At 38.9% G+C, this 26,263-nt stretch overlaps 1 protein-coding gene across 1 annotated transcript in view; it reads left to right on the top strand.

The window, feature by feature from the left end:
* Positions 1-26,263, top strand: part of eys (eyes shut homolog) — a 146,590-nt gene that overhangs the window by 19,076 nt on the left and 101,251 nt on the right. The window contains exons 7-19 of the mRNA XM_044045628.1: positions 221-380; positions 5,515-5,619; positions 8,871-9,010; positions 10,625-10,788; positions 10,947-11,200; positions 12,730-12,834; positions 17,223-17,345; positions 19,470-19,583; positions 21,243-21,365; positions 22,170-22,289; positions 23,802-23,924; positions 24,236-24,349; positions 26,089-26,202. Coding sequence (XP_043901563.1) covers positions 221-380; positions 5,515-5,619; positions 8,871-9,010; positions 10,625-10,788; positions 10,947-11,200; positions 12,730-12,834; positions 17,223-17,345; positions 19,470-19,583; positions 21,243-21,365; positions 22,170-22,289; positions 23,802-23,924; positions 24,236-24,349; positions 26,089-26,202 — 1,759 coding nt within the window. The remainder of the gene's footprint in view (positions 1-220; positions 381-5,514; positions 5,620-8,870; positions 9,011-10,624; positions 10,789-10,946; positions 11,201-12,729; positions 12,835-17,222; positions 17,346-19,469; positions 19,584-21,242; positions 21,366-22,169; positions 22,290-23,801; positions 23,925-24,235; positions 24,350-26,088; positions 26,203-26,263) is intronic.

Here is a 26,263-nt window from a genome sequence, read left to right as displayed (position 1 = left end):
ATTTGATTGGTAGATTTACAATGCAGTCCAGAACACTGGATTTAAAATTTAAATTCATTTTAATTATGTTTTGTTTATGTTTTACCTTAAAAGGGTTAATTCACCTCATTTGAACAGAAAGAAAAAAAAAACACTTATAATAATGCTACAGTATCTAGCTATCCAAATAGATCTGGATTCATGTTACCACCCTTGAGTTGACTGTTCTCTTTTGCCGCAGTGTGTTTGTGCCCTCGGATGGATTGGGGAGTTTTGTCAGTATGTAGGCAATGCCTGTCTGATGAAACCCAACAGCTGTTTGAATGGAGCCACATGCATCACAACAAGTCAGCCATCATCTCCCCCACAGTACACCTGCAAATGCCCCCTTGGCTTCACAGGTAAGATAACTCTGCTTCAGTGTCATCTGTCTTCATAATGGATTGACCCACTGTGGCTTGACTGGGAAACACACAGAGCGTTTCTGTTTTGACATGTGCAGACTTTGTTTTCATGTAAACACTGCAAGTGCATTACATGTGCGCATTGTCATGCAAAGATGGGACGCACATATGCAACGCAGGGAGTGAAAGCAGTGATTTTCTGACACCATCAGGATGTGGAGAGTGCGCTTCACATACAGGACGTTTGACACAGAGAGAGCTCTCATGCAGAGAGGTGTCCATGAATTATAAATGTTTCTATTTTGCCTTTTGTCAGTGTGTTAAGGCAGATGGCATAAAATATTGCTTAAAAACTAGAGGACAGTCTTGTGAAACCCATGTATTCCATCAAAAGTGCATAATGTGTACTACGCTAGAATAAACACACATATTCCTTTGTCACACACAAAAAAAATGCTGGTTCCCGATTGGCTCGTATTTGCCCATGAAATATGTATGTCATAAAAAAAAAAGAAAAAACACAGAAAGAGAAATGCTTTCTTTGCAGCATTGGTGCAATGACGTACAGAAACCTTACAGACCATGGCTTACATTAATGCAACCGTATAATCTGACATATTATTCCAGTGGTTTGTTGTTAGTTTAATTCCTGATTAACCAATTTAAAATGTACATGTAGGGGCAAAAAAACCTTTATCTAATACAGAAACATCAGTTAATGTATTTACCGTTGAGCTTCAGTTGTTAGAAAAACTTTCTCTTTTAAATGTTTGATTATCATTATGATTGACTTTGATTTATTCTCTTTGCTTGTTGGCAGGATTTGTTAGTTATAATTAGCTGGGGTTTATACCATGTTGGGATGCTTTCTTTGCTTTGTTCATTTAAGAGCTATATCATCTGATGATGAATTAAGCTCTGGGGGCAAGACCAGCAACCCTGGAGCGGCAGTTGAGAGACAGATGTGTAAGACTGGATATTTTTTATACAAGCAGTTTTTGTCTCATCTCAATCACCAGCTTTCTTTATATGGATGTAGGTCAATTAAAACAGATCGTAGCTTATGTATTTTGGGTCATCTTGTTTTATCATACGGACCATTTACCTGCGGGATAGCAAAGCCTGCTTAAACAGGATTGGTCAAAACTAGAAATGGAAACCTGAACGCTTATCATGTGAAAATCTCTCAACATGCAGAATCTTTGACTGACTTTGAGCTGATGTGTTGTGATAACCTGCTGTCATTTGAGTTTTGAGATCATTCACAGGTAATACTCCTGCTGTTATGTTTATTTTGAGGCCAAATGGATATTAGAAATGGATTATCGTGAGCCCAATGTGTTTTATTTGTAATGCAATTGTGTTTTATTTGTAAATGACTGGTATATGTGTTTCACATGATAACTCTGTTCTCTGCCGTTCCTTGCCAAATTGACAAATTAGACAATCTAATGAAGATAATGAGACGTGTGGCAAGACATACGTTTTAACAAAATATCCACATACATTTTAGAACATGCCATATTTATTGACCCCCTAAGTTCTGTGAAGTATTTCTTAAAGAGAGGTAAGAGAGAGAGGTATCAAATGAGGGTTCCTTCAGTGAGCTCCCGTGCTGTACCTTGATTGTGTAAGGGTCAGCAGACCAGCATTTGAATCATTAGGTTTACCTCAAACTGCAATGTCTGCAAACATCGGCTTTGATGAATGTTTTCAAAGACTGGACTCACAGTCAGCTCCAATGCTTCTATTCCATAACTGACCCCTGACCACCCCAGTGTCCCTATTGTGATCAATAAAGTATCTTATATTTGTATGAAATAGTTTTTGTAGTTTGAGTAAATCGCCAGCCGTAATTTTACTTGACGTTTCTTGATTAAGCTTTTTTTTTTTTCAACCTTAAAATTTATTTACCAGTACTTGACACGTCTAGGGCTTGCTGCTGATTGCATTTAATCCAAGTACTCAGGCAAACTGCTTCCTAATTAGCTGCCAGCTCACAACATGCTTGAAATTTGTTAAGCTATCAGTGACAACTGTTCCCAAATAAAACAAAAAAAAAAAAAAAAAAAAAAACAAGACGAAGTGAACATTAGATCTCAAAAAAAAAAAGACCCTTTCATAAATGAAAAGCCAAATTTGTGTTAACCATGCTTTAATAAGACTGAACAAATTCTGCTGGGAATTTCACACGCGTGTCACAAGACCCGGGGTGCAGAAAAGACGACAGAAAACATATGGTGATGACAGGTTCATCCTTTTTATGTAATGCAATTTTAGGACAGCTATTTTATTTCACTGCATAATAAAAAAAACATGTCTGGAGCAGTGCTCGTCGCAGATGTTAATTAGAAATAGGAAAAACGGAGGATTTTTATTTTTTTCCTTGACATCTCTTGACAATATTACACCAATTTTGTTTCATGCAAATGATTATCTGTAATGTTTCCTGACAGGAAATATACACTTTGAAAAAGACATTGTGGACTGTTTGTCGAACATTATTATAGCTGTAGAAAGGTTGTGATGATACAGCACAGCATTGTTCTTACCTTGTTTTATTACTTAAACAACCACTGAATGTGTTTTTTTTTTGTTTCCCTTCCCCAGTGCATTCAGGCTGTGGCCCATAGCATATTTCCCCATCTATAGCCTTAAGTCCTGACACACTCACCTGTCACTCAGATAAGCCCTTACATAGCACTACATGAACAAGATTTTTTTTTTTCCCCCCTGTCTTCAAAGCTGAAATCTGTTGCCACCTCAGTAATGGAAAATTGTCTCTTACGCCATGGCAGGTCTTAGTGACTGATAGAATTCATCATTTTGAACATCTTGGGATTTTTGCTTCGGAATTTCAAGCCATGCGGCGTAGAAGGGCCAATTTAATTTCCAGCTTTACGCAGAAACCCCACAGTACTAGACCATAACTCAGGGTACATTACCTGAGCACTGGTATTCGGCTTTCATTTTGGAAAGCTTTCCTTTTTTTTTTTTTTTTTATGGAACAATAAACCATTGCCGTATATTTTATTGGTCTAATTATTGTACACTTTATTTTTTGTATAATATGAGATGTGGGGACTTTAACATGCAGTATAAAGCTCTATACAGTAGGAGTCTACAATCTAAGCACTTTGCGTTTAAATCTTTTTTCAACAAAACAAATCAACTGGGGCCACACGGTGGTGTAGTGGTTAGCACTCTCGCCTTGCAGCGAGAAGACCCGGGTTCGAGCCCCGGTTGGAACAAGGGCCTTTCTGCATGGAGTTTGCATGTTCTCCCCGTGTGTGCGTGGGTTCTCTCTGGGTTCTCCGGCTTCCTCCCACAGTCCAAAAACATGCAATGTGGGGATTAGGTAAATTGAACACTCTAAATTGACCGTAGGAGTGAGTGTAAGAGTGAATGGTTGTTTGTCTCTAGTTGTGTGTGGCCCTGCGATGGACTGGCGAACTGTCCAGGGTGTACCCCGCCTATCGCCCGATGTAGCTGAGATTGGCACAGCACCCCCCGCGACCCTCTGGTGGAGGATAAAGCGGTTAGATGATGACTGACTGACTGACAAATCAACTGGCTTTAAAGCTGCAGCAGGCAGGATTACGAGAAAAAATGTTGAGTTTAATCCACACCTTACTCTCTGTCCTGAGCTCCTCTCACCATACATAGACCAAGAATAGACTCACTTGTTTAATATGCAACAGATGACCTGAGGTTTATTAGTGCCTGCAGCTGCTATGCATACTAGTTGTATTAATTGTCCAACTCTTTTGGATTAGTTGTTTTTGGAGTGTTCTCTCCTATACCATTGTGAAGCATGTGATTGTATTTTTTTTCCGACACTGTATATCGAGCTGTCTCTCAGATTACTTGATGCTAAAAGGTTATTTTGGAGTTGTTGATCAAGACGCCAACAATATGCTACTTATATGCTACGTCACTGTTGAGGAACCTGTGGGTTAAAAATGCTCTCAAAGTGACAAATAAACAGACGTTTATTTAGGACAGTGCACAAGATCTTTTTGTTTGTTACTTTGAATCCTACGGAAAGTGAAGGAATATTTCCTCTAAAGGACAATAAACTTTATCTAATCCTGTCCCTGCAGTCCTATGTACCTGTCTGTATCCATGTTGGTGTTTTATTAAATGCACAAATCTCCTCATATTTACCTTTTACAAACGGTGTTTTAGTATTTCATTTTTTTTTTTTGAGATATAGCAAAACAAATATGCTGCGTCTGAAATCACCATATTTAACGTTTCCTAAAAAGCAGCTACAGGGAAACAAACGAGCACAGGCGTTTCCTGGATTATAACGGGACATATTTTGTATATAATGACCTGTAGCAACTTCTTTGCGGGTGAAATCAATCATAGCGTTTGCGCTGTAGCATGAGGTTGCCGCTGTCAAGAAGGGACTTTCACTGCGTGTCACCGCTGCTCTGTTATTGATGATAGGACGTTTTAAATTAATAACCTGCACTGGAAGACACCCACCCCCAATCGCAGTGGTAGAACTAGCAGCTGCTGAGGCAGCTGAGCAACCACCAGTCTCCTCTCAAGCAAACTGCATCCCGCACCTCATTTGCTCTTTTCAGACAAGACATAGCCTGTTATTAAGTGTCTATTTTATTTTATTTTTAAAAGTGAATCCAACCAGGACACTCTGTGTGCTTTCCCCTGGGCTTGACTTTGTACAGCATGTTAGTGAAGGAATATCTTTGGTCTAATTGTTCTTTTGTTTTTGTTTTTGTTACAGGGAAGGTGATCAAACGGGTTCAGACAATCATTAAGGGAATGTTTTAGGAAGTGTATTTACTGATTTTAAGACTTTAGATAAGATTGATACCATATTAGACGTACACATATACCAGCTCACTGTCATAAGACACATTTCAGCGTGTTTTACATAATGTATTCAAAGCTAAGTTAATCTATTTGACAGAGCAGTATAAATAAAGAATAGTGTGAATAAAACTGCCTCCGGAAAAGAAAGCAGACGTGTCTGTGTTTGCCAAAACTGTTTTGGTTGTTCACAGTGCAATGTACAGCTAATGAATTATGCAACATGATGTGACTCATTTAGAGCTTTATAATGCAGCTAATTGCAGCCGTTTCCCTCTTTTGTTCTCAGGAACAATGTGCGAGACTGAGATCAACGAGTGCGACTCCAGCCCCTGTCGGCACAACGGCACATGCACTGACTTGTTAGGACACTACAAATGCCAGTGTCCAACAGGTACGTACAGTAGGTTGTACGACGTCCAGACTCTGCGTTAGCAGGCAGTGTGTTCAGATTGCAGGGCTCTTCCTGCGATTTCACCGTCAACTGTAAACTAAAGGCAATTAGACTCCATAGACTCGACACATCCTGTCCATGAGCGGTACGGTAAAATAAATAAATCATTACATAAACGGAATATACACATAAATGTGTGTGTCAGCTGCTTTTCAACATGTTTAAGAAAAGCATTGAAATTCCTTGTATCATGACGAGCCAACCTCTCGGAGCGCTACATTGATCATAGCATCCTCCATTGTAGCATGTAGCTATAGGTGCAACAAGACTTTCAAATTCAAATTAGCCACAGTATCATTTTACAGTCTTGGCCTGTGATTGACAGCTGAGAAAAATCTCCAAGCTCATTGCCTGAGCTCTATAATGCCACCCAAATTGTGCAAATATTATATTATGAAACTCCCATTAATATAATTTTTTTGTAATTGCTCATTGTACCTCACCGGCTGCGTCTGAATTTATATTCACTGGACGTCAGCTGATGGACCACTTGCTGGAGCTCTTCTGTTGGCACAGCACAGTCTGTGTGTCCGGCAGTTTCTCTTCGTCCACTTTATTGGAATGTTTTGCAGCACACACAGAACGCGGAGTGGGAGCGGACCATCTTAGCGGACAGGTGACGCTTTTCTCACAAGCTGGTGTTCTAAGAAAAGGATTTGTAGCCTAAGGGGAATGTAACGTCGATGCTAATGAAACGTGGTTTGTTTACTCATGTTTGATTAAACATGAAAGGACAATTCCATTGCAAATGACGCCTTCGCCTCATCAGATGCGGAAAGCGGTGCGCGTTTAATTCACTATGTAAGTTGACATTCGGAGGCAGCGTTGCATTTTAATCGTATGGTGAATCAGTCTTAAGCAGCCATCCATCTATCTTGGTACTCAATCAGCATTCATTAAGAAATGGGACACACCCTGGACAGGTTGCCAATCATCATGTATTTCATGATGAACACATTGACAGAAAAACAGTTGTGCCTCCAGGGAATTAAAAGTTTCTACATCAGTTAAATCATGTCTTTGAACTCAGGGAGGAAACTGAAGAAAGAGACACAATAATAATTTACAAAGACCGGAACCTTCTAAATTAAAAAATAACCATTAAATGCAGATCGCGACACATGTCTGAGTCTGATTCTGTTTGTGGTTTAGGAGGGAGTTTCTTTTCTCTTCACTGATGCCAAGGGCTTACTCCATTGAGTTTCTTTTTCTCTATATAGGATTGTAAGACCTCGACCTTACTATGCAAAATGCCGTGAGGTAATGTATGTATTCTCAACCTGTTGTAGTGGGGGAGCTGGAGATAATCTCAGGTGATGTAGGGGTGAAAGGCGCGAGGCACAGTGTAGACACGTTGCCAGTCCATCACGGGGCAAACGTACAGAGAGAAACAACCATTTCAGACTTTCACACATTCACACCTACGGTCAATTTAGAGTCTCCATTTAACCCAGTGTAACCCCAATTTCCATGTCTTTTTACTGTGAGAGGAAGCAGAAGTATCTGGAGAAAGACGTGTGCATATAGAGAGATTATGCAAAATCCACAGAGAAAGGCCTTCAGTAGAAGTGGGATTTAAACCTGTGACCTTTTTGCTGTAAGGTGATGATGCCGACCACATGGCACTATAAATAGTATTTAGCTATGTCAGCGTGTTACTGATACTGAGCAGGTTCTCTTACACCAGTTGTGTAAGTAAGATTATGTGGTTCCTATAACCAGTCCAAACTATTTTTTTTATCCTTCTAACAGAAATGCACTTTTCCCCCCATTTATCAAGCACATGAGAGCATTGTTGTAGAAACGGGGGGTCGGACTAATGTCTATGCAGTGGGGGGGTTATTGAGTGGGAACATCCCATCACATATGTCACATTAAATTAGACCCACAGCGCCGCAGAGGCCTCAACTGTTACAGTGTGCTGGCCCATTACACCTGCTCAGAGCATGCATGTCCATTGTACCCATCCACACTGGGCTGCCTGTTTGTGGCTCACTTTTACCAGTAACGATTGTATTCATGCTCCTGAAAATATCATGAATCCACATTGTTCATGGTGAATGCTGAGAAACTTTAAGAGGATTGCGATTCAGCGTCGAGTTGTTTGATCACTGGTATTTGCTGTATCCTCTATGTTAAACACGAGATGGATATTCATTCTGTGCACACACGCTGATGCATTGTCTTTCCAGCCAGGGCCATTGCTTGCTCTTTTCGTCTTCCTCTAAACCTGCGTTAGCAGCCAGCCGTAATTCTTGATCATGAATCTCTAATTCCCTGAGTAAACCAGTACGAGATGAAGCCAAAGAGCCATGGTAACGAAATTCCATTGGGCTCATGCTGGCTTTGCAGCCTTGGTGCTAAATCTTATCTGTTATCTCAGTAAATCTAAGCCTCTTCTTCTTATGAGCTAGATGCCTCATCTGCTATATATATATAGGAGAATGGAAATGGTTCCAAGGTTCAAAACCAGAGCACCAAACAAAGGCCTGTGACATTGCTGAAGTATACGTTGGTGCGTGGTCTTTTCTTTAAGCTCTACACTGACACACTGATGTACCATTGTGTCGTCATCATCTGTACTGTGTAAGCCACACTGATGCAGTTTCATCTGAAAATCTTCTGATTTGGTTGGTTCACTTGGATTTTCCCAATCCTGTCTGGGCATGACAAATATCAGATGCAAACGACTTGATAAGTGTTTGCCTTGTTACAATTATATTAATATTCAAATGAGATGACAGTGAGTCATCTAAACTAAAACAAGCAGTGGAAAGTAGAAAGCACAATTTAATAATTTGTGGATTCAAACTAAAGGTACAATTTAAACTGTGTCTAAATGAATAACAGGAGGTGAAGTGGCACATTGACTTTGCTTAATGGAGCACAAGTTTAGCCTAGTTTATTTATATATACATATATATGTGTATATATATATGTATATATGTATGTATATGTATATATATGTGTATATATATATATATATATATATGTATGTATGTATATATATATATATATATATATATATATATATATATATATATATATATATACATACATACATATATATATATACATATATATATACATATATACATACATACATATATACACATACATATTACTGAGGTACCTTTTGCTGGTCAGGCATTATGAGTTACACTGACATCATATGAAATCTTCTCCTACAGGTTTTCTTGGAATGAATTGTGACGTTGACATCGATGCGTGTGTTCTCCCCAACAACACATGCCCACTCAAGACTCGGTGTGTGGATGTCCCATATGGTCTTGAATACACCTGTCGTGTGCCCTGCCCTCAGAACTTTCAAGTGGGTAAACATTTTAACTTAAACCTTAAGCATTTGACTTTGTGCCTTTATCTTCTATCTTCTGTCTATGTCTACATGATCTCATTCTATTCAAAGTTTTAAGTTTGTAATGTAATCTGCACAACACTGCTGTAACTTTATTGTAATAACAGGGAACCATAGCAGGCAAATCACTGAGGTTTCATTCATTATTTACAGAAGGCTCCACACTCGCTTTTTGAATAAGACGCATATAAGAACCAGAGCTGTCACTGTTAAGGCATTAATCGCGATTGATTAAGGGCCGAATATAACATATTATATTTTTAATCGCATTAATCATGTGCAGTCTCTCAGCTGCTGCTGCTCTTCTTTGCAGTAGAAAGTGGGTGGGTGGGGGGGATCAGCTGGTCGGCTTCACACTTTTAAACACAGCCGATGATTGTTGTATTGCGTATGCAAAAAAAAAAACTAATACAATGTGACTTCAAGAAAATGAGTGTGGATCAGTCACTTAGACAGTGAAATACAGAAATAATGAAGCTGCAGCGCGGCTGAGAGATGGTGAGACATAATTCTGGCATCCAGAGTAATTCACTATTGTATTTGTTAAAATGTGACATAATCTTTTGCTCTACACGGGGATAAACATATGCATAAATCCCTCAGAAAGACTGACAGCAAATGCGATAATCCATAAATCCACAGTAGCGGCGTTGATGCTGAACAGTATATTGGTTCACCTAAGAAAAATCTTGACTAATGAGGATAATTCGCTGCTTCCGCGGGACTTGAAGTTTTGGAAAACACCTAGCAAGTGAATACACGGGTTAACTATACATATAATCACTCTGTATTCTGTGCTGCATGTTCAAATGGGGCACATTTTATGTCGGGTGTTTTTCCACTAATGTTGCACATCTTTTCAAACAGTTATGGCAGAGAACACCAAAGCTGGAAGTGAGTCACTGTTTGCCAGGGGGTTTGCTTTTTGTGTATGCGTTGGGGGACAAGGGACTGAAAAGGCCTCTGTCACCTGCTGGGGGCTCCTGAAGATTTGCAGTGTCTGTATTTTTTTGAACGCTCGGGATTCTTTGCATGTATGGTTGAATCGGCCCAATGCATTTAAAGCACACAGCCAAACCACAAAGGAGGAAGCTCCTTCGCATGACAGATGGAGATGATCACTCACTGTGGAGCAAATCTTGTGCTGGCCCTCTTACAGAAATGCCACCATGTCTGAATTACATACCTTCCCATGAGCCAGCTCTTCCCCTGTCATTGTTTTCCCTCTCCTACGTATAAACACATATGTACCAGCTACAGCTATATATTTTCCTTACGAGGAACTCTCAGGAGATTTAGCCCCTTAATGACCATTGATTTTGTCTTGTAAGACATGACATTGGAGCTGCATGGGACACTGATTGAATCTGATATAAAGCGTGAACTGTTTCATGAATGTGTAAAGTGGCTGCAGTGAAGCAAATCTTTTTTTTTCTTCCTGTGAAATGACTCAAATGTGTGCTATCCAAGATATTACCATTACAAGATGAAGCATTTTCACCTTTGCATATGGAGTAGCATATCTCTCTGTGGCTGTATGCGTCTAACCGCTCTGTGCTTTATCAACAGCCTTGTGCCAATGGAGGACACTGTGTCTTGAATAAGGCCAGTAGCTACAGCTGTATCTGTGAGCCTGGTTGGTCCGGCCACAACTGTCACATAAATGTCAATGACTGTGTTCAACATTGGTGTCAAAATGGAGCCACTTGTGTGGATGAAATTGACGGTTACAGGTGAGTGTTGAAAATCCTGATTGTCTGCGGGGCCTTTCTGGTGCCAGAATGTCAATGATTGCAAAAGCTGTGACATTTACTGTTTCCCCCTTCAGGGTTCAAATGATTTCTCTTACTCATTTCTTATATTAAAGAAATGCTTTGTAATGTGTTGCCAGCTGCCTTTGTCCCACGGGATACGCGGGCGTTTTCTGTGAAGAGGACATTGATTACTGCATTGGTCATCGTTGCTCCCAACATGCCGTTTGCCTGGACCAGCAGTATAACTTCACCTGCCGTTGCATGCTTGGATTTGAAGGGTCACTCTGTGAACTGGAAACAAATGAGTGTAACGGCTTCCCCTGTGAAAATGGTGCCACCTGTGTGGATCTAATCAGTGATTATCAGTGCCTCTGTCCTTCAGGGTTTGAGGGTATGTGACCATCTGATAGGAGGGAGAGCCTGTTCAGAGATTGTAGTAAAGCCATTCGTGAGTGAACCTTTCTTTAGTATTTGAAGGAGAAATACTGTACGTAGTATTCACTCAGTACTGTCACATTTTATGTTTAATAAAAGGGGTCCAGGGGTCAGGGCGAACACGCAGCTCAACTTACATATTGAAGTACAGTGCATGGTGAATTTTAATTACTATAGATTACAGAATTATAATTAGAATACTTTATTCATTCCCAGAGGGGAATCTGATGCATTGCATTTGCTTCTTCAGACTGAAAATTACACCCAGGGATGGGAAAATATGGAATAGATGATCAAAGCACAATATTAGCAACAGATATATAACACTTAAAAATTGGACTGACAGTATTTGAATTAAAAATGAGCCGTCTTCTAATGGTATTTTGCTCTTTGATAGCACTGCAAGAGATGGAATACGATTCTTCTGCTTTAACAGTTTGAGTTTGTTCCGCATGTTGTCGTGATGTATTTCACTTGAATTAAGGAGCAATTATACTGTCACATAATGTCACGATAAAGGTAAATTTAAACTTTTTAATCACATTTTTCATCAAATGTTAATCGGGTTTAAAATTATCTGTTAAACATTACCGTGATTGACATCGTGACTATTTTTCCGTCTGAACATAACACTGAATGATTAATTATTACACCAAAATCAGACAATGAATAGTTGAGTTGATGGATGTCGGACATTTAGCGCAGTCAGATAATTAATGTCAGCCACCGACTAGTGCATCTTCACCATGTGTGAATGTGTGCCATAATGTGTAAGCAGGTAAATTAGTACTGGCTGGCATCAGCAGCTGGCTCAGTATCATAACAGTTGGTGTGTAGTTTAAAGTGTGCCGTGTACAGTGTATTTAGGCTGCAGGTACAGTCAGCAGTCCGCCTTAATTATGTGAGCTTCTTATATGATTAACAGGGCACCTGCCAGTGTATGGGGTCATTATGGCAAAAGTACAATTATGCTCTGTGTAGACAGCATGGCAAATTGTACACTCGTGCCTGAGGATGTTGGCTGTTAGTGCTCACCGAGAACTAACAGGTCTGAAATATTGCCACAGGGCAGATCGAGTGTGGCTTCAAGTTTGTCAGTAAAATCTTAAATCACTTCTGTAGGTAATTCTCACCCAGAGGACAGTAAAATTGAGGTTGCACCGTTTATGTGTACACAGAAGCAGCAACATGCTGGAGACATAATCATCCCATCATATTTTGAAGAAAGTGCCTCATGAAATAATGCCTCATTTAATGAAACAGGTGCTGCTCATTGTTAAGAAAATGCATAGAAATTTGTGCCGCTCATGTTCTCAATGTTGTTTGGGTTTCCGGAAACTATTCACGTATTCAAGCTTCATCCATAACTTAGAGTAATTATCTAATGTTCACAGTGACAGCCAAATTTATTAGTGGAAACATATTTTAAGCTGTATTCCCTGTGACATTAAGTAGAGTTTATTTGTTTCTCTCTGTATCCTGCAGGAAGGAGCTGTTCTGAGAGTGTAAATGATTGTTGGTCGCAGCCTTGTCTAAATGGAGGCTCGTGTATGGATCTGATAAATGACTATATTTGTCACTGTCCCTTTGGTAAGTACCAACTACTTGTGTATTATTGAGCATGTTCACAAAAATATCATGCTATTCATTTCCAGTATAAATGTACTCTGGGAATATGTGGAATGTTATTTCTCATACATTTATATATGTACTTGATTGTTTACCGTTGGACAGGAATTATCAGTTACACTGGTCCTTGGAAAGTTTTAATGCAAGTTATAAATATAGAACTTTGTTTTGTCACATTGTGTTCTCTGGTGTCTCTCAACACTGTAACAAAAATAGTTTCCTCTCCTGCGAAGCAATGATGCATGAGAACTTATCTTCTCCAACACATCCATTCATTCATGCATTCATTCATTGTCTATACCGCCAGTCCCAGCTGACATAGGGGCAAAAGATGGGGTACACCCTGGCACGGCTCGCCAGTCCATTGCAGGGGTAACATAGAGAAAAAGAACCATTCACTCTCACGTTCACATCTACGGGCAATTTAGAACGTTCAATGAACCTCTGCATGTTTTTGCACTGTGGAAGAAAACCACGCGCAAAGGGCCTTTTGTTTTTTTGCTGCTAGGCAACAGTGCGAGCCACTGCTCCGCTGTGTGGCCCGACGTTGTCCTTTGATCAAGTGACAACCCGTTTTATATATATATGTGTGTCCATATAATGGATGTGTGTGTGTGTGTGTGTGTGTGTGTATGTGTGTATATATGTGTATATATGTATGTGTATATATATGTATATATATGTGTATATGTATATATCTATATGTATGTGTATATATCTATGTGTATATATATGTATGTGTATATGTACACATACATATATACATATACACATACACACATATATACATATATGTATATATGTATATATATATATATATGTAAAACAGGTTGTCCTTTGATCAAGTGACAACCTGTTTTATATATGTATATGTATATATGTGTGTATATGTATATGTATATATATACACATATATACATGTGTTAGACATTTTCTAACTCATGTACCAGAAAGGAACCATCATCAGTCCATAATAGAGGCAGGCCTTGCGTTAGTCAGTGTGCAAATGATTTCACTGTGCCCTCTGGTAATAAAATACTTAATCACCACTTGATTGTACAAGTCACAGTGCTGTAGCCGGCCCACTCAGCATTGCAAGTACAATGTCACATTTCACAGTAAACAACCTCAGTCATGCAGATTTACTGAGAAATATTCAAAAGTAGGAGTTGGAAGCACACAGATTTCACTTGGGCATTGGGCATGTGTGTTGGTAAATGCTGCGCTTCTTCTTAAGAAAGTTCACAAAGGCAGAAGAACAACAAAGGTTATGTTGGCTATTGGTTTAGCTTTGAGAGTGAAAACATATTATCTGTATTTTGTGATCACAGAGCTTGGTGCTTTTGTCCTCTGTGCTCTTTGGTGCTCTTTGCCTCAGCCTAATCAGCCTCCATTTCCTTGCACAATAAATCAACCCAAATGTGGGTGTAGTCATTAAAACATTTACTGCTTGAAAACATGTACAGCAGCTGTCTGATGGTGTGTTTTTATGACATTACGGATAAAGCAAATGCATCACTGTTAATAATCTGCTCTTACTATTTCCCTGCCTTTTGTGCAAATTTAATTTAGGCTAAACCAGAACACCAGTGTGTCAGTAAAGCCTCCATTAGTGCTGTAATTTCACTGACAGATTTATAGACAGGTGTTTGCGATCGCTGTATCATTTTGGAAATGCAATTGCAAAAAGGGTCTGTCAGGTTTGCTTGCTTTCCTTCCAAAAAAAATACAAAAACAAACCAATTTCAATGCAAAATACTATTTAAAGATCATACTAACTATCTGCATGAATGTTAAAAAAAAATAACTTAGTGATGTTTGTCGGGAAAATAAATTATAATTTTGAATCAGTTAAATTATCCATTGATGGTGAGGAAACTGTTAAAGCTACATCAACACCATTTCTGGGGATTTTGATTGATGAAAAAAGATCATATCAGTTTTATCTTTAGCAAGGTTACAAAGTCTCATTGAATTATTAAGGAAATTAGACATTATATTTTATTATGATGTATAACTTTATATCGTCTGACATGTCCATACCTCTCTGACTGGAATATTGAATGAGCCAGCACTTGCCACTCATATCTTCATAAAATGCTTTTATTACAGAAATGTACGGTCCATGTTTTCTAAGATGTATGTTTTTCAATTATGTACCTTTTATTTTTAAGTGGAAATGCATGAGTGCAAATCTACCAAAACATTTCAAAGCCTTTTTTTATTTGTAATTTTACACCAATATTCATTTAGACAAATCAATAACTTGTACCTACCAATATACCACAGATCTTGAGGACAATATTCAATAATATACTGTGGAGCCACATTATTGTAGTTGACTGATTCTCTGTCTTTGCCCAGATACAAACTTAAACTCAAAACTGCTCCGATGACTAAAGTTTTGAATACATCCTTTTTGTTATTTTATTTTGTGGGTTTTAATCTTGTAATAGTTGTTCATAATATTATCTAGTTAAATTATATTCAGGTTTATTTTGCATTGTTATTGGGTTTTGCCATTATTACAGGTGAGGTCTTAAAATAAGCCCTTAATGGTTTTCTACCCCACCCACACATTCTATTTCAATTTATATTTCTCTGATGTTTTACTTATAAATGTGCACATAAACCATTGTTTTTATAGTTGTTCTAAGGTGCCCTTCACTTTTAACCAATTTTATGAAATTTAGTGTTTATGCTCCTAACAAAGAAACATGACCTCTTTAGTGGTGTTAATGAAGTACACAAAACAAAGCCCTCAATCTTAAATAACCTTAGCTCTCATTTGATTTATTAAACAGATCTAAGAACGGGATTTTGACTGTTTGTTGATAGTTAAATGCGCTGATGAGCATTAGTTTTCAGAGTTATGACCCATGACTGGTACCGATAACTGCTGTACATGAAAACACGAGTAAATACCTGCAGTGTTATCAACAAAACGTCATCTTATGTCGTGTTGCCGTGCATTTTAGATGCGATGACTTTCACTCTCCGCAGCAGAGTGGGGCTGAACTGCTCGTCGCTTTCAGACAGAAGAGGGAGTCCCATTTGGAAATGGTGACACTGTAAATGTGACATTCCTTCATGCAACATTAACCTCGGAGTGAACTGCATGCACAATTGGTTATTAAATACTTCCGAAACACTCTGTTGGAGGCAATAGCTGTCCATTAACTACCCAAAGGCCATATATAATATAATGGGAAAAGGGTAGTTGGAAGGTCATCAAACATTGAGAGAGATGTGTTGACGTAAAGTGCGATGCTCTCAATAAAGATTACAGTGTAAAGACAACGGCGAGTGCTCACAAATTAAAACATTAACCAGTCTGAACATTGTTTTGAGTTTGTTATTGTCAAGTGAATTTGCATCAGTGTGTAAGACCTACTTTGCAGACACTGATGAATGTGATGTGGATTTGGACACATTCTTCTTGTTGAGGCTAGTGCGAATATAAAGTTTGGAACATTTTACTGTTTAAACCAAAAGTTCTGATTCCATTCACCCTGCATTTCCATTTTGGGAATGTATGTTTTTGTAGTTGATGCAAAATGGGAATTGGTAATGTAATGTGATGTTGTTTGTTTGTTTAGTGAATAGAAGGAATTAATAAGTACATACATGAACACAGGAACTGGCCCCCTGTCCGGGGTGTACCCCGTCTTTTGCCCTATGTCAGCTGGGATTGGCACCAGCTTCTAAACTAAACACATTTAAGCAACACAAGCAAACTAAGCAAAGGAAAACAAACAAACAAACAAAGAAAAACGGAAATACAACTCAAATCAAAATTTTGGTTGGTTTGGATACACTTCAGTTGTTTAATTTCTGTTCCAGCATTTAATGTATTACTCAAGGTTAAACACATGTTCCCCTCTTCACAGCTATCTGTTGATATTTAATTGTATTCACTTTACATTTATCTACATTCATTTTCGTGTCATGATCTCGAATATTATTTTTAACCTACAGTGCCTAATGGAGGAACAAAACAGAAACATGTGGAACACAGGGATCTATTTTTGGGTTTTCCCATTAGGTCATGTTCAGTCGCACAAGTACAAGCATCAGTCACCACCATCTTTCGGTGCTTTATTTACAACAACAATAGATATTGACATAGGTGTCTATCAGTGACATGCAGACATGCATTTGCTGGGGCAGATAAATGTGATATAGATCAGTTGGGTTGGTCTCTGTCAGTTCATGGGGGATAATCAATGCCCCTATGAATGAATAAATAAATAAATAAATAAAGAATGGGTGTCTATTGCATCATGTGGGTTACTACTGCCTTGTGTAGTTTTAAGTCCATATTTTCATTTTGCTTTGTTTTGTTTTAGGGTTCAAGGGGAAAGATTGCTCCGTGGATATTGACCTATGCTCATTTGGAGCCTGCAGTGAACGTACACTATCATGCACTGAGACCAGTGATGGACAGGATGTCTCATGCACATGTGAAAGAGGTGAGAAAGACCCTGAAGAGGTGATTCATTTTTTACACACAGCCACACAGTAAAGGTTGAAAATGGGCACGTAGCAAGAGTGGAAATATGATTCATAATGTCCATTTCCTTGTGCTGATTCATGGGGTTTACTGTACTTCAGGAAATATTGAGCTGTCTTTAAATGTAAATGATTTTTTTTTTGTTTTTTTATTTAGTGGAAGACTCCACACAAATGCATCTAATGCATTTCCTCTCAACAGGAAAAAAAAACATCATAAAACTCCAGGGGCATATTATTTTGTTTTTACAGCGTTGTAGCATCTGACAATAATGCACATTTATGCACAACATGTTTTGACAATTGCTGCAAAAAATATTACTTGTGTCAGTCAAGTCTCTCTGATTCCACTACATGAGGATGTGTGTGATCAGATTAGTAGCTGTCAGCAGTGACAAGGATAATACCGGAGAAGTGGAAGAGGCTTGACCAGTTAGATCTGCCAGGCTTGCAGGGGTAACCAAGCTTCAAAGTATTACAAGCCAATCTGTATGTGCTGGATTTGACAAGAGTGCCAGCACAGTACAGTGCAAATGCACAGTCGCTTATTCCTGGATGAAGTTAAGGTACTTGAAATACAACCATGCTGCTTGCCAAACCAGTCTTAATTCAGTCAAAACTACTCCCCACCAGCTCTGCTATCTGTTTTCAAATGAATAGCTATTACATAGAAGTTCATGTAACCCAATCAATAACGGTAACTTCATTACTCCTGTTGCACTTATGCTCGCCAGATGTCAAAGTGAAGGATTGTGAGTGATTTCCTATGTAAATGAAAGCAACCTGCGACAAACTGCTCTCTGCAGATCACTCTTCAAGGGCAAACGGCGGCATGCTGTCGAGATGTTTCAGGTCAACACGCTGGGCACCCGTATTATTATATTTCCTAACCTAATGTGCTGCGAAGCATGTTGCTCATACCCTCCCTCGCCATGCTGTATGTCCTCACTGCATTAATGTTTTGACCTCGCGTTTCATTCATTCGTTGTCTACCGCCTCTATCTTCCGCATGGGGGTCGCAATCCCAGCTGACACAGGGAGAAAAGCGGGGTACAGGTTGTCCCGGATGCCTTGTCCTGGTCTGAATACATTTTCAAGGTTGTGAACCCAGTGCTAGCCACGATGCTGCCATGTGGCCCCTGACCTCGTATTTAGTACATGAAATCACTTCCTTGAACTGAGTTTGATGAGGTAATTTAATTATAAACAGAAAGTTGTTGAATAATTCCTTCCTGCATTTGTAAGTGATTGAACTCTCTCGAAGTAAATAGCTGGTTTTGCAAGGTGCTAATTGCATACTTACAGCAGCCAAAACTGTTTCTGACAGCAGTATCTTCTTGCTTTACATTAGCATTTATTTCAAAGGAACAGCTTTGCAGTGCAAGACTTATTTTTGCCACAAAATGTATTTGCGCTCCAAAAGCTGTTGTTTCATCAAAAGCCCTTCCTGGCATGAGAGTTCTTGTCATCTAGAAGGTTTTTTTGTTTTTTGCAATACAGCAGCAATGGAATTGTTTTGTTGTTTCTTGTATTTTTGTGTAATGCCACAGTTTTATTTTGGAGGAAACATGCTCACTCTCCACTTTATATTCATATCTCTACATTACAGTCTATGAGGAGCGTCTTCAAAAACCCTGTGCACTCTTTATTCCATGGCTGACAATGTGAAATAATAGCTAAGTGAGAGAAGATAACCCTTTTTACAGCCTGAGCAGCAACAGCATTAATGTGACTGAAACCAGCAATATGTTTGTCGCATGCATGTGTGCACTTGCATGGGTGTGCAGTGATGCATTTGTTCCATGTGTTTTCCTTTGTGCACAGATTGACCGTGATGTCGGTGTTGACAATTGCTAACTTTGGCTTGTTTGAACTAATAAATCAGAATTCCAATAGCTGACTCTTATTAAACATGATTAAATGATCCATTGAGCCGAGTCTACATGAGCCCAGCGAGCCTCCTTTAATCAATACAAGCTTAGAAAACGAGCTGTTTGTGAAAACAAAGTCATGCTGATCCTAATTGGCCGAGGAATGTAACCCGGCAGATTCCAATAACTTTTTTTTTTTTGTATGACCTACAGGGTTTGGAGGATCATTTTGTGAAGTAGATCTCAATGAATGTGAGTCGAACCCATGCCAGTATGGTGGCATTTGTGTGGACGGCACTGACCTGTATCAGTGCCTCTGCTCAGCTGGTGAGTTAAAATACAATTTTTTTCAATTCAGGCAATAAGATTTTGTGGATATCTGAAAAGGTCGTTGGTTTTAAAGTGTGCAGCCCTGCAAATATGACCCTGGTTTGCATGGGGAATCCTAATGTTGATGATATTTGATGGTATGTGCATATTTGTTTAGAGAAAAGGACAATTAAGTAGATTAAAATAAGACACTCTAGACTAAGTTCTTCCACTTAGTCCTGATGTTTAACAACCAAACAAAGAAAAATGTATTCAAATTATGTTAAAACTCTGTGAATGCATATCTTAGGGATTTAATCTTGAAATGACAGCTAGATATATAATTTATAATACTATGTACAAACCTTACCACGTCTCCCCTTGCAGTTAATTAAGAACATTACCCAATTACATTTCTCAAAAGGGACCAAGTAAGTCTGTAAGATGTCTCTTCGACTCCAGTCTCAAGTTTCCAAATGATGACCCTGTTCCACTGTTGTTGTTTTTTTTTTTCATTTTAACAATTGCAAAAGAAATTGGATCGTTTTGAAACCACAGAAGAACTCATTACTGCACGCGGTGGATTTGAAACGTCATTCCCTGGATAAAAAAAAAAGAAGAAACAAAATAACTCGACGCACAGCAATAAATAAATTATTACTCTAAATGAAAAGATGTCATTTCATTCAGTGCAGCGATTGTCGTCGAATTCCTCATGAAATGTAACATTGACTTCTCTGCTTCTCACAGCCTACTTCACATGTCTTACTGTCTGCAGTGTCGAGTGTTGTAGCGGGTTGAAAGTTAACTGTTTTTCCAAACCAAACAAGTCGGCTGATTATGTAGCCGAGTGCGACTTGAGCTTAAGAGCAGGAGCTAATCAGTGAACTCAGTAGTTCCAGTGTTTTGTTTTGGGGTTTTTTTTTTGTTTCTAAATGAAAACCTGAATGCACTCGGCAGCGACTGCTGAGCACATGATGCCAATTGCTACCGTCATTGACAGTTTTCAACAACACTTCTCGCACACATCTACGTAAGTCATTCCGTCAGAAATTGTCACCGCAGAGTAAGAGGGAATACATTTGAGCCATTTTTTCCGACAATTTCCTGGTCCAGCTGACATCTTGCCTTTCACTCTGATTAAACCTTGATTGCAGGTGAAGCCTGTTATGCATTTTTAATGAAGTCAGAATAATTGCCAAATTTTATGACTTGGGGAGAGAGAGAGATTGGTTCCATGGTCAGTTTGAGAAATGATGAGAATTTGACCTGCATCAATGGTGCTGATAGCCAGGAATTAGTCATGGGTCTCCTGTAGCTGCAGCGTGTGACAGCGCTAATGATAGTCATTTTGTAGCGTGACCATGTGGAGGACTATATTTATGGGGAACTAAAATGTCAGAAATTGGCAGCGCTTACTTTTACTTCATGACTATAACCTTTTATTTATTTATTTATTTATTCTTAAATGTCAAACATAAGAATTCATCAGCACCAGAAATACTAATAACGCTGACAAACAATTTACATTAAAAAAAACAACCTACGTGTTAACTTATAATAAGCTCAGGTAAATTTTCATGAAAAACTATTGCTTTTGGGTGTAGTTTGAGCTTAATTTGTGTATTTTTATGTTTGGCACCTATGATGGGGTTTTGTCATTTTTCTTCACGCCAGGGTTTGGAGGGTCGCACTGTGAAATCAACTATGATGAATGTGTCCATGGATATTGCGCCAATAATTCCACATGTATTGACCTGATTGCAGACTATGAGTGTGTCTGTCCTCTGGGCTTTACTGGTGAGTTATCTGTGTCATCATTTTCAGGCTTTAATGAATGTGATGACACTTAAGCAGTGTTTCCACTCTCTGACGCATAAGGAATGGATTTCTTTCTCTTCTCTCCGTAGACATTGACTATACATTGAATTTACATAAACTTTATATACCTCTGAAGACTGTAAAGAAAAGGGGGAAAATATTGATAATCTTTATATTGTTAATAAAAATAATTTTTTTACATAGTGTGGTAGAGCTGGGCCGATGTGGCTAAAGACATTAGCACAATAAAAAGTATTGAAATCAGTTGATATTAATGATTATCGCTATAAAATGTGAGAATTGAAGAAACAGAAACGTTTCACAAATGTTTGCACAGTGCATAAACATTATTCCCATTTATATTAAACCTTTGTTATATTGATATTGAAGAAAGTCTTATTGCTGCATATACTGTTATTGAGTTATTGCCTGGTCCTATAGTGTGATATGAATTCAACTTTAATGTAACCTCTGCTAAAACACTGCAAATGGAAACTAAAGAAAATAAACGTGCCTGTCCTTTGGCTGTGAGCGCAAACTGTGATAGACACTGTCGACTACAAAGATTTAGCAGTCGTGCTGTGGTATATCTGGCCGCCTCGCAGAACGCACTCGTACCACGCGATGCTAGTTCATCACGTTAATGGCTGTTCTCTGAGGAACAATCTAATTTGTGTGACAAATTAGTGAAACGTGTCATTATGTTGATCTCTGTTTTTAACTCTTGTGTTAATCTTAAATGGCACAAACAAGTACAATTAACAAACTTCACTTACCATTCAGGCAAGAATTGCTCGGTAATTGTCTCTGGAACGTGTGCGTCGGCTGCTGTTGACGTCTGCAAAAATGGAGGATCCTGCTCTCTCACCACCGCTGGAGAATTGCTGTGTATATGTCGTCCAGGTATGTACAGATAATACCGGCAAACATTTTTTGGTGGTGCTCTTGGAATTATTGCAGTAATTCCGTCTGGAAATGTAGCCATGCCATGTAATTATGACAACCAAAGTTTGTCTTGTGATCTTCTTGCCACATTAAACATCAGTTAATACATGTTAAAACACATTAGTGCATTTGATTACTCTGCTGTTATAAAACAGCATTTACAGTTAGTGAAAGTACATAATGTACAAATCCACACACATTAGTTAAAATGAAAAATTAAACCACCACACATTGTTTTGTTGTTTTTTTCAATACACTGTTTATGCTCTGGGTGGATTATGCCAATCAGCGGGGACGGAAAAACACTGGCGATGACGGCATTTCTTGAAATCACAATCCATGCTGTTTGCCAGGCGTGGGAGGGTTCGGAGGATACTGTACACTGCACAACACATCAATCACTTCTTTGATCCCTCAACTTAGAGGATACCATGGCAATGACTGCTCCTCATCTGTGAACCAATGCGTGTCAAATCCTTGCAACCCTGAGGGGGCTCTCCCGTGTAAAGCGCTGGCAAATACTTATAGATGTGTGTGTCAACACGGGTACACTGGGCCACACTGCGGAAAACACTTGCGAACCAGTGTGTTGACGGCCTGTGTCAACATGGTTCATTGTGTGTGGGTCTTTCAAGAGGGTCCAAGTGTGATTGTTTGCCAGGTAGGTTCACCATCCCGATTCAAGATGAGGCAGTTCCTCAAATGAATCATGTGCATAGTGGGCACTCCACTGGTTTGATGCCTTCACTTGCAGCTTCCTGCTCTGTGGGAGTCTAATCTGTTTGGCCTTCAGCAACAAAACATAACCGACTTAGGGAATGTGTACGCCAGGGCTCAGTTCATCAGTTTATGTGCTGACTTCAAAGCAAAATGCTTGAATTTCTCTTGACCCGCTTAGGATCCAGGATCCAAGTGAAGAACTGGCTTGTTTACAAAGCAACGCACTGGTGTTTAATTGCATTCAAACTGTATATGACTGGCAGTTGTTGATGTTTTTGATTTATAATTACAAAAAATATATATATATCAAGAGCGCAGACATGATTTAATGTGGCTGTAGCTTTCAGTCATTGCTACCTTAGTTTTATTCCTACATAAAAGTAAATTGTGTTGTGTTGTCCTCATTGCGTGTGTGTGCTCTTAAAAATAAAACACTCCATAGTGTTATCCCTGGTCAAAACCTTCTCCAAGGACCTCTAATTACTTTCGTCTTTAATTGCATATTGAAAGTCATTTAGCGTCACCCTTGACTAAGCTTTTCTCAAAAGTGTTGCCCTTGGATACTTTATTCATAACTGATAGTAGAGTGCATATCATTTAATTTACGCACCAGCAGGAAACCCTGTTTTATTTTGCTGAAGAGAACGAGAAAATATATATTTTTTAAGGAGTCAGAGTGTGATCTTCTCTGTAGATCTACGATCTATAGCGGTAGAGATGTAAAGAGTGACGGCTCCTCTTTCTCTGCAGGTTTAACAGGCCAGTTTTGTGAGATAAACATTGATGATTGTGAAGAACGGCCCTGTGGAGTCCTGAGTGTTTGTGAGGACACCCTGAATGGCTACAATTGCTTCTGTGCACCCGGATTTATTGGTAAGCGAAGGCTATTTGAAGCTATTTGAACTTGATCCCTTTGAATTAAAGGGACATTTTACTCAGAAAAGCAGTGTAGTACATGTTGTGCACTTTCCATTAGAGCTGCAATCCGAGTTGTTTTCATAATAGTATATACTGTATCTCTATTAATCGATGATGTTTTTTTAAAATATCCAGATTTGTCTTCCATCTCAAATGAATCCATTTTATATGGCGCAATACAAATCTGATCACTTTGAATTATAACACTTAAATGATAAAGAATTGAGTTATTAATCGTTGCAGCTCCACTTCCCATGCTTCCGCAGGACGTAACTGTGAGATTGAAGTGAATGAGTGTCTCAGCCAACCTTGCCAAAATGAAGGCTCCTGCGTTGACGAGCTGAACTCGTTCCACTGCCAGTGTCCTCTCGGAGTCACAGGTAATTTGTGCGTCTCTTACCTTGGCCGTGTTTGTTTACACAACATTGCATCAGTTGCTGAATTGTGAATTGTTAAAGTTCAGACCGACTGTCTGCCTGAACGGTGGGTTTGGAGTCAGTTTGTAAGAAGCTTTTGTTGATAGCCAGTCCCTCTGAGAATCTAAAAAAAAAGAATCAGACAGAACTAGATACTTAACAGTAGCTCTCTCTGTAGCTCATGCGATCTTTTCTAAACTTCTCCTAAAGGCTATAAACGCGTCACAAACATTTTCAGAGTCGCTCGATGTGACCTCTCACCATTAAATAACAGTAAACGCAGTTTTTTGTCCATGCTGGCGTTCACTCTGTATGGTCAACCAAGCATGGTTCAGCACTTGAAATGCATCTTGTAGTGTCTGCTTGACAAGGTTTTGATCACCTTTTGTTTCCCTGCCAACCAAAAATGTAACTACTGTATATATAGTATAGTAATTCCTCTTGTTCTGTTGCAGAGTTTGAGAGTTGTGCTCTTGACTGACTGAATGTGCGCGCTTTTAGGGACCAATACGTTTCCATTACACTCCGTTCAACCATGATGTCTATCGATAACGTTAAGCTTTTGGAACAGATACAGAGGAACAACGGAGAGCCCACAGGGGAAATGTGTTTATGCAAAGAGCTCAAACTGCGTGAAAAGTTTCAATTGTTTATTGGAAAAGCCACAGTAGATTAAACATGAGTGTTCATGCTCTAAGTCATTGATTGCACTAAATACCACAAAATCATGAACTTCACTGTCAATAACCGTTAATAAAGATCATGTCTGAGTATTTTTATTTGAATTACTGTTGCCATTAGTTGTCCAAAATAGCCAGAGCAGAGTTCATCCCTGCGGTTGCTTTATTATCTTAACCAGGAAATGTAATGACACATCACAAATCATATAGCAATTCCCATGTCGTCCTGAACATCTCCTCTGCAAAGCTGCTTTAATTGCCCGAGCTTGAAACGTTAAAGTTAATGAAGAAACTTCATGAAATTCTCCGGTAGAGAATGTTTTGTCGCAGAAAACTGTAGAAAGGTAATTTGAACCATTATCTATAATCTGCTCCGGTAAAATACACTGACTAACTACCTGAGCAACTGATTGCTTACGTTGCAGAAGGTATTTATAATGCGGTACAGTATATCCTAATGGAGGTTATTTTAAGAGGACCCTACCTAATGTGTGCTAAACGTAGGGTCACATCCATGCTGCATAAGGAATCAATTAGATCGTGAAACACACTCCATTCTCCATTGTGTTGTCGGAGCAGCACAAAAGTGATTACGTGATTACGCTGTGAACATGAAATGCAGCTCATTACGACATCTCTTAGAAAGCAGCCTCCTTTTAGCACTTGCAATAAAGACAAGTCTGTAAAATAGTCCAAAACCTATTAAGAGGGTTTTTTTTGTTATCTAATTTGCATATTTCTTTTCAGAGAAAACAGGAAGGAAGGAATTTTGTATTACACTCACTAATTCCAAATATGAAGCACACTGCTGTTGTTGAATATTTAAAACTAAATATCAGTACCCGTGTTGCAAAAAAAGTGGTAAACTTACATTTTGTGCGAACGGTCTATGAAATACTACACACGAGAGATTCAAGGTGTCGCTGCTAGTGAAATTTAAAAGGCAAATACAGTATTACAGTTTACTAATGTGTGGGGAGGTTGACGAAGCCACCGCCTATTTTAAATGTCATGTCTTTGCAGGCGACTACTGTGAAGTCAACATAGATGAGTGTTTATCCTCTCCCTGCCTGCACAATGCCACATGTGTTGACCTTCTTCACGGTTATGAATGTGCCTGTATGCCTGGCTTCACAGGTGAGTTTGGGTAAAGCATGTCTTTGTATGTTATCACATCAAAACACTTTTGTTTCTCAGC

The sequence above is a fragment of the Solea senegalensis genome, linkage group LG15, assembly GCF_019176455.1.
Source record: "Solea senegalensis isolate Sse05_10M linkage group LG15, IFAPA_SoseM_1, whole genome shotgun sequence".
Classification (NCBI taxonomy): domain Eukaryota; kingdom Metazoa; phylum Chordata; class Actinopteri; order Pleuronectiformes; family Soleidae; genus Solea; species Solea senegalensis.
The sequence above is the reverse complement of the archived record's forward strand: the minus strand, read 5'-3'. Positions and strand labels throughout refer to the sequence as shown.